General features: G+C 41.9%; 1 protein-coding gene across 1 annotated transcript in view; it reads right to left on the bottom strand.

The window, feature by feature from the left end:
• Positions 1-10256, bottom strand: part of DNAH9 (dynein axonemal heavy chain 9) — a gene marked incomplete at its 5' end in the record, with an annotated part of 180545 nt that overhangs the window by 110875 nt on the left and 59414 nt on the right. Inside the window, 2 exons of the mRNA XM_081894902.1 lie at positions 2119-2326; positions 4470-4643. Of these exons, the coding sequence (XP_081751028.1) occupies positions 2119-2326; positions 4470-4643 (382 nt within the window). The remainder of the gene's footprint in view (positions 1-2118; positions 2327-4469; positions 4644-10256) is intronic.

Here is a 10256-nt window from a genome sequence, read left to right on the forward strand (position 1 = left end):
CACTGGAAGAATGAACCCATGAATAGGCCCCCTCAGGGCATTTTCCATATGCATGCGCTACCTGAAGCTGCATTGTTTACACAGCATTTATTAAACTATGACCAGGTTTCCAGCTGGGATTATTAAAAGACAGAGGAAGCTGTGAGCAGTGACAAATCACCTGCAGCATTCTCCATGCCTAAATATTTCTAGCTAGAACTACTTATTCTGTTGCTGCAAAATGTATGAATTAGTGGCATTCCTGTTTTCACATATGGTGCCTTTTATACTAAAATATTTAACTTGCATATTCAATTAGAGCCAAACAAATGTGCTGTAAAAAAAAAAACCCCAACCCTCACTATCTGACTCCCCAATTCGAAACAATGCACTAACACTGGGTTCCCGCCAATGAAAAAGCCATTTGAGTGAAGTGGCATATGCACACTTCCTTCAGGCCCATTTTAATCTCAACAGCACTGAAGTGTAGAACAAACAGAACAAAAACAAAAAGGAAATTGTCTCTTATTTAGGGCACTGTTGCAGGGATATGGATCAGGCTTACACCATTTATCACAGAGCGGTTCCACAACATAAAAACACAAAATGAGAATACAAAATACATAATAAAACAAAAACTCTCACAAATGCATTTAAAGGGCCATAGAATGTTAATCAGCCAAAGGGCTGGTTATAGAGAAATGTTTTTGCTGGGTGCCTAAAGATACATAATGAAGGTGCCAGGCAAGCCTCCCTGAGGAGAGCATTCCACAAACAAGGAGCCACCACAGAAAAGGCCTGCTCTTGTGTTGTCACCTTCTGGACCTCTCATAAAGGAGGCACATGAAGAAGAGCCTCAGATGATGAACGCAGTGTCCGGGATGGTTTTTTTATGGGGAGAGGCAGTCCTTGAGGTATGGTGGTCTTGAGCCATGTAAGGCTTTATAGGTCAGAACCAGCACTTTGAATTGGGCTGGGAAACTCATTGGCAGCCAGTGCAGTCAGATCAAGATTGGTGCAATGTGCTCAAACAGTCTTGCCCCAGTGAGCAGACTGGCTGCTGAATTCTGTACCAGCTGAAGTTTCCAAACCATCTTAGCCCTATGTATAACACATTGCAGTAATCTAACCTAGAGGCTACCAGAGCATAGACAAGAGAAATTAGGCTATCCCTGTCCACATAAGGATGCAGCTGGGCCATCAGCTAAAACTGATGGAAGGCACTTGACACTACTGAGGCCACCTGAGCCTCAAAAGTGATAGCAAAGGATCCAGAAGTACTCCTAAGCTACATACTTGCTCTTTCAGAGGGAGTGTGACCCCATTAAGAGCAGGCAACCTCCCATCCATCTGGTCTAGAGGACTACCCACTAAAGCCTCCTTCTTTAAGACTCACCACTTTAAATTTAATCTGACTTATAAATTGACAAATTTGATGGAATTTACCCTCTCCTTTTAGGGACGCGGGTGGTGCTGTGGTCTAAACCACTGAGCCTCTTGGGCTTGCCGATTGGAAGGTTAGCGGTTCAAATCCCCGTGACGAGGTGAGCTCCCATTGCTTGGTCCCAGCTCCTGCCAACCTAGCAGTTCGAAAGCACACCAAAAGTGCTAGTAGATAAATAGGTACCACTCCGGCAGGAAGGTAAATGGAGTTTCCATGCGGCTGCTCTGGTTTCGGTCTTCCATTGCATCAGAGGTGGCTTAGTCATGCTGGCCACATGACCTGGGAAAACTTTCTGTGGACAAACGCCGGCTCCCTTGGCCTGTAAAGCGAGATGAGTGCCGCAACCCCAGATTCATCTGCAACTGGACATACGGTAACTGTCAGGGGTCCTTTACCTTTTTTTTTTACCCTTTCCTTTTATGTATGAATTACTCTTCAACATGACAAAGGATTCTGTTTACTCTCTGAGTTGTGATTGTTATACTTCCAGTTATTAGTTTCTGTGAAACTATTTTAAAATGCAAAAGCAACTCAGAACAACAGCTTCAACACTTCAGTTCAGCCACACAACAATTTCTTCTTAACCCCCTTTGATTTGGAGCATGCATTTATTCTGAGTGTCTCATAGCACAATTTATTCTACCTTAGTAGCTTACCTTTTTAATTTACCCTTTTCATTTCACCTACTTATTTACCTTGCAGCATGGCAGACGTGGTGTAGTAATTAAAAGGAACGTTCTTCACCAGGTACTCCTCGGAATCCAGCAGAGACAGTTTATCTCCTACAATCACAGACTTCCCTGTGCCTGCATTTCCCACCAGCATGACTGGTCTGCGTTTCTCCAAGAGCTGATCCATGAAGTATCGCACCCGGATGGTCTCAGTGGTGTGTACCAGGCAGGCCTGATGGGAGAATGACAGGCATCTGTCATGAGCCCCACAGCACCCTACATATCAAAGCAGGGCAAGTCAGAAACATGGAACTGGTAGTTGGCACTGCGTGGCATCAGCTGAAGTGTGGCCCCTTCCCCCAGCCCTCCACTGATAACAATACCACTTATAACGATAACTATAAGTGCTGTTGCGCTTAGGGCTGTTTCCAATGTAGCATATGCTTCAAAACACAAGGAAGCACACAGAAAATATTTGCAGACACATAGAGAGACGTGTGTCTTTTAAATGTGGAAAGAAACAGACCCAACCACTGAATACAAGCAGCTTGTTGAGAAGGTGTATATTTGGAAACACAAACAGCAACTCGTAGATTGGACTGGTTCATTAATGCCTTCCAGGTTAATTTCTAAGTAGGCCTGGTTGGCTTGAAAGTCCTCTCCCAGGTGTTCAGTGTCAGGAAAGGCCAACTTACAGATCTCACACAACTACTTCCACCCATTACACTTCTTCCTAGCCTTGCTGACTCACACCAGCAACATTTGCTTCCTTTCATTGCGGACAACACTGACTTGGATCAACTGTAGGGGCTTAGGCAAAAGCACAACAGCTCAAAAACCACAGCCCGCCTTCCAAAGAAAAGTAACTTGCTATGCAGAGTGCAGGTCATCTGCACACACTCTTTACCTAGCATTTTGGGGAGCCTGGGGAATAAGAATATCACAAAGGCAAGCGGTGACCCCATTTTGAGACTTTAATAATCCCACAGCCTTAGACAGCAATATAGCCATGTGATGTGCACCAGATAATATCAAACCAAATGAATGCTTATATTGCCAGTATCCCTTGTGAACATCCTGACACACAAAAATAAGAACTGTATTTTCTAAGTGTGTTGCAGAATGCCAAAATGTGGCTGGAAGAAAGGGAAATGAGCAGAGGAGAAAAACAGCAAGGACATATACTTCATCAGTGTATGAAGTTTTTGAGTAACACTGCTTGCCACAGTTAGATGCCTGCTCTCTGCAAACAAAATATTGTATGTGTGTGCATATATGTGTGTGTGTGTGTATTTCCTTAAGGAGTGATGAATAAGCCAAATGCTGTTTTCTTATTAAACTCAGTTATAATTTCATTTGGCTATTTCCAACTACGTAGATGGAATCAGAACCTGTCATTGCAAGCATCTTTGCACAACAGTAGTCAGAGGCCAATACTTTGAAACAATAATCCCACTGAAACAAGAGCAGAGAGATTCAGTTAAGAGCCTGGGATCACAGGCTGTTCTCTGTGTAGAGACCTTTTTTCAGGCAAACTCTGCCCCCCTACGGCCTGCAGGCCATGGTACAGATATCCAACTTTCTATCAAAATGACAACTTCAATACTAGCCTATAATAAATATAAATGAAAGAGGATAAATCAGACCTGCCTCTCATAAGTGCTCAAAAACTAGGAACTATGCATCACAAAATGCAAAGATTGGCTTCGAAACAGAACCAGTAAATAAAATGAATTCATCAGGGGGCTTCTTGCCTATCTGAATCCTTGATTATCTGTGAATGCCCTCCAACAAACACACAGTTCCATTCACTGCAGTGTATCTGATGCTCTGATCAGAAAGCTGCTAAAGGTGCTCCACAGCCTCAGTATGTCAGCTGTTTCTCTGGGCATAAAGGCTGTTCACTTAGTGTGAAATGGTTATCCACAAATATCTGCAATCTCAATATTTGGTCAGAGACAACCATTCATCCTCCGGGCAAGAAGGGACACTTCAGCACACTCCTTTACATGAACTTCTTTTCAATGAACACTGCCCAATTCATTGAAAAAGCACTGTCCAATCATTATAACCACCCAAAAACAAGGGAAAGCACAGCCAGGAGCAGCAAAAGAAGCAGCATGGAAATGGCAGAAGAGAAGGGGATCAGAACTGAACAGCAACACCATGAATGACTGGAGCATAGGTAAGGCTACCACTCCTGCAATAGGTGATTGTATGGCCATTCTAGTAGGCATAGCATCAATTCTCTACTTATAAAGCAGCATTCATTACCAATGTGCAAAAATTAACAGAGATAATATGCTTACACATTCTTATCCAACCTCTTTGTTTAACATTGTCTCACAAACATACACATAAGGATAATTACCTACCTGTAGTGGCATTTCTGGATCAAAGTCAAATTTGGGGATGAGCTTGGACCAGTGCTCAAATTTCTTTGTTTCTGGGTCAATGTAGAAGTCAAAGACTGTCCCATGGGAAGGAAACTTGATGGTCTTGAACTCCGTCACCCACCATTTACTAAATTCGACCCTGTAGTCTACAAGCTGCCAAGAAAAAGGTGGAAGAGGATTTAATGCACAGATAAATCACTTTTTTATTAGCGTCATCACCATTATTATATTATCAACATTATTACAGTTTGTTTATCACCTTTTGGCCCAAGGGCACCCAAAGTGGAGAACAGCATATTAAAAACAAAATATACAGCAAAGTAAGAAAAAATGCCATAAAATCAATGAAGACAATAGAACACATAAAAACCACAACACAGGAGGATCAGAAGAAAGCCTTCCCAAGCTAGAGGATTAAAGAATGCTGTCACCAACCTTGCATTATATATGCTGAAGGGCTAAAAAACTGAACAATGAGAAATACTTCTTGCAGGAGGAAAGCTAGCCTCAAGTTGAATAACTAAGAGTGGTCTCACCAGCACCCTAGCTATTCAAGGGTTCAGGGTGAATGAATAATTGGTGCCAACAGGTGCCATTTTAAAAATAAAATAAGATTGGGAACCCTTGCAATATTAATGGTTGTCACAAAGAGAAACTGTTCAAAACTTTACCTCATGCTTTCTTGGCAGGTGCAATCCTCCGCAAAGGTTAGGATAAAACGTATGTGGCCCTCACCCCTAACCCAAGTCAACAGAATGTCCCTAAGGACCTTGCATTAGCAAACCACACTGATGGGGCGGATCTACTATGAAACTAATGAAGCTCAAGTTTCAGGGGCCCTAATCCCAGAGGGGCCCCAGAAGGGACTTTATTCATGCATACATTTCCCTAATATGAATCCTCCCCACATAACCTGAAAACTATAAGGCATAGTTCACACCAGTGACTTTGACATGTGAGATAATCCAGTACAGATGTTTTAAACAGTCTGGGATGTAGCAGTTCATTTAAAAAAATAAATAAATCTGGTGATCTGTCATGAACAACCCCACTGAAGAAGATAGCAGTACAGTGGTACCTCAGGTTAAGTACTTAATTCGTTCCGGAGGTCCGTACTTAACCTGATACTGTTCTTAACCTGAAGCACCACTTTATCTAATGGGGCCTCCTGCTGCCGCCGAAACACGATTTTGTTCTCATCCTGAAGGAAAGTTCTTAACCTGAAGCACTATTTCTGGGTTAGCGGAGTCTGTAACCTGAAGCGTATGTAACCTGAGGTACCACTGTAGTTACCCAGACCTCATTGCTGGTTGCAAAGGGGCACTCATAACAGTTCAAGCTTCAGGGCCCCCAAAATGTAGGTCTGCCACTGCATCCTGATGCCTGCTGGTGTCTTCACACAGCAACCACACATGCTGCTTGGTCTTCACGTGTGATAGAAATGGAAACCTGCAAGCTACACCTTGGCAGCTTGGCAAGTTTTTAAGTTTCATACTTTTCCAACTTTCTTCTCTTCTGGGAAAAAAATCCTTCCAGAACAGTGCTTTCCTGTCATTAGAGTTTTTCTTTCCATTTTTAAGGGAAAAAATATCCGTACTCTTATGTCACTAAACAAATAATTATCTATGATGGGGCCTGATGCAAGATCTATCAGAGTTAATTAAGCTTGTGTAAACAACTAGGCAATCAAATTGATCAGCCAAAGAAAGCAGAAGGCTCACATCAAGCTGTTCATAGCAAAATCTTTGTCCATCAATCACCACTAGCTTGCAATTTACTTTGTCAAAGTCCTTGCCCCAGAACAGAAAACAGATGCCTGAACACAACCAGTGCGCATTTCTTTCATGACACAGTGACAGTGTACGCCTACCTTAATTATAAATCTTACAGCTGCAAGATTTGTAAATATCATGATTCGTTGAAAAAGCCAATTGCGCAGGGCAAAGTACAGTTCACCAATAATCAGCCTGCCTTCCAGAGAAGGGCATCACTTTTATGTGTGTCCTTCACAGCAAAGCATCAGAGATGTATTCACAAGGGCACCAGATGACTGTCGTGTGAAGCTAAAAGTGTTAATTATCTGCTACTCAGTATCATGTGAAAGTGTTATTGGTGGCCCTATTACTATCCAAGGTGGTGCAGATATGCCATGATCTGTTCAGTTGCAAGTTTGCTAGTGCCATACACTCCCCCCCCAACACATGCACACAAACAAACACACACAAACACACAGAGGGGGGGAGGGTGCTTTGCTGCCTAGTCCTAGATCCTTTTCATTCACCAAGTGCAATATCAATACTAAATGCAACCAAACAAAACATCAAGACCGAAGTCTTCAAGGGCTGGATCACACTTGCATGTTATGTCACTTGTTTCTGTGCTCAACATTTGATAACTCACAACCTATGTAATCCAATGCAACTGAAAAACCTTGTGATTTTGGAGTGATATGCGTTACCATGAAATTAATAATCTACAATGGTTCGTTCACATATGCTCACTAATGCTGAAGTCATAAAATTTGTTTAGAAAATGTTACAGGTAGGTAGCCGTGTTGGTCTGCCGTAGCCGAAACAAAATAAAAAAAATCCTTCCAGTAGCAGCTTAGAGACCAACTAAGTTTGTTATTGGTATGAGCTTTCTTGTGCATGCACACTTCTTCAGATACACTGAAATAGAAGTCACCAGACCCTTATAGACAGAGGGTGGGGAGGGGTATTACTCAGAAGGGTGGTGGGAATGGGTGATTGGCTGATAGGTGTGGTAAACCATTAAAATCATATAGAGACCCGGTCTGAATAGAGACATTGGATTCTTATCTCATTATGCATGATAAAGCTATTTTTAGCCATTCAAATGCCAAAAGTGCCCTTCAGCTCTCTATATTGGACAAACAGGCCAAACCCTACGCCAAAGGATAAGTGGACATAAATCTGACATCAGGAATCACAAGACAGAGAAACCAGTAGGAGGCTGCTTCAGTCTCTCAGGACATTCTATACAAGATCTCAAAGTAGCTGTCTTATTACAAAAGAATTTCAGAAATAGACTGGAAAGGGAAGTTGCTGAATTGCAACTTATTACCAAACTTAAAACCATAGAGAGACCTGATCTGAATAGAGACATTGGATTCTTCTCTCATTATACATCATAAAGCTATTTTTAGCCATCTCACCCATTGCTTTTTCCTGTAAAACCAATTGCAGTCGTTAACAGGTTTACCACACCTATCAACCAATCACCCATTCCCACCACCCTTCTGAGTAAAACCCCTCCCCACCCTCTCACTATATATAAGGGTCTGGTGACTTCTGTTTCAGTGTATCTGAAGAAGTGTGCATGCACACAAAAGCTCATACCAATAACAAACTTAGTTGGTCTCTAAGGTGCTACTGAAAGGATTTTTTTTTTATTTTGTTTAGAAAATGTGTATGAGTGTGGGTCCTTAAAATTTATTTCTATTGTATGCTGTAACTTTTTGTATGCTTTAACTTATCGTTGTACATTTTTAAGTGACAATCTTATTGCTTTATCTTTTTTCTAAACTGCTTTGAAGTTTTCTCTACAATCAAGCAGCATGTAAATTTTATTAAATAAGTAATAAAACGATCAACATTCAGGTCTTTTAGTTACTCAGTGCAGGCAACAACTTTGCTTCCACTAGTCCACACCAAACTTCCCAGAAGTGCTTCAAAGAGATTTCTCCACCTACCCTGAAGGTAGCGCACAAAGAATGGTGAATGAAACACATTGAACCAGACATTGCTGCCTATCCAACCTCCAACTCTCAATGAATTCTTTATGGATTATATTCCCCAGGTTTATCAGCTTCAAATGCTTTTCCAATTCAGCAAATCAGCTGAGGCCATGAGTCAATTTCACTGAGGTTAACCAACTTCCACTAGGGAGCAATATACACTCCCCCCCCCCCTCCCAAACATGAGCCATCAAAGCTTCAGACTTCCTCACAGATAATCTAGAGGGGCTGTGTTCTCACCTCACATATTATTCAAAGCCTCCACAGATTTGTTCTTCCTTAACATAATGCTCATTCCATGTAAAGGGGCCAGTACTTTTTTTCTTATTAGTTGCAAAGGGAGTGTTTGCTGCATAAATAAGGCCTCTCCTTTAAAATAAAATAAAAAATGCCACCATATAACTTCTGGTGCTCCTCCAGCTCCTTCCTCAACCCACCTCACCAACTGCCTCCTCCTCTCCCTTTTTACCATTACAGTGGTACCTCAGGTTAAGTACTTAATTCGTTCTGGAGGACCGTTTTTAACCTGAAACTGTTCTTAACCTGAAGCGCCACTTTAGCTAATGGGGCCTCCTGCTGCCGCCGCGCCACCACAGCACAATTTCTGTTCTCATCCTGAAGCAAAGTTCTTAACTCGAGGTACTATTTCTGGGTTAGCGGAGTCTGTAACCTGTAACCTGTAACCCGAGGTACCACTGTACTATTAAGAGTTTTATTGATTTTAATTTTTAAGAAGCAACCAACAGATGTTACCCACATGATCTACCAGCTGCCCTTCCTCACTTTAGACCATGTAAAAGAGGGCAAGGAAAAAGCAAATAAGAAAGAAGGGAAGGCTGAGAGAAGCTGGTTCTCTTTTTACACTAAAATAACATTAAACTGAAGGAACTCAAGTAACCCTCACTGCCAGAGGAGTGATAAATTTCAGCTGCTCACGTAATGGAAGCTTGCTGATCTTAATGCTTTTACCTCCATCCCTGCTTTTTAGAGAGGGACCTTCCTGCCCACCTCCCAAGCCTGCAATAGTGGGAAGGCATTCATATTGTTTATTCTGACATTTCAGCAGCAAAAGGTCAGAACTAAGGGCAATTTCTATGGCGAGCAATAAACAGATTTTATATTGGATCATTTTTCACCGGATCTTTGCTTGTTCTTATTCAGACTACAGCACTCCGGATCCTTAGCTCTGACATTTACAGAGAAGCAGAGAAAGAAACATGGAGTTCACCATTAAGAGCAACGTTGGGGGTGGGGAGAGTCTGTCTGATCAGAACTCCAAATGCACATTGCAGAATAGTCCTGCAGCAAGCATAGATGCTTTCAGAGGATTTGGCACACTCTGCTAGGGCAGAGAGAGCAGAAACCCACATGGCGACTTGGGAAATTTCAGAGAAAATCATGAATTCAACCCAAGTCCTGCATGAAAATGGCTCTCATTCAAGCAATAAGAATTCATTATGTTTATGGGTGAAGGAGAGTTTGATGCAGCAGCAAAAGCTCAAGGATATCAGCCTCATAGGTATCAACGAGGTCAACTAAACTAACTGTAATGGCTGTGATCCTGGTTATGGCAGAGGTGTATCTTTGTAATTGGTACAAGCTCTTGCAGCAGCCTATTCCTTCATTCTGGGAAACCCAATTCCTTCCCCCTTAGTGGAGAATCAGCCTCTGTTAATGTGTTTAGCGGAAAGGATTGGCTGTTTGAAGGCCAAGAAGAATGGGGTGATAGATTCAGAAAAGTTATTTTTTATAGTTATTTTAAAAAGCAAAAACAAGCATGTGTCAAAATATGCATGATTTGCATGTGCAATTAATCAGAAAAAACACAAACAAACAAACAATAGGCCTGTATACTACACACCACACACACATGAAACAAGAAGATAGACAAGGGAACTCCTATACAGTGGTACCTCGGGTTAAGTACTTAATTCATTCCGGAGGTCCTTTCTTAACCTGAAACTGTTCTTAACCTGAAGCACCACTTTAGCTAATGGGGCCTCCTGCTG

This window comes from Podarcis melisellensis (genome assembly GCF_964234715.1).
Source record: "Podarcis melisellensis genome assembly, chromosome: 2".
Lineage (NCBI taxonomy): Eukaryota > Metazoa > Chordata > Lepidosauria > Squamata > Lacertidae > Podarcis > Podarcis melisellensis.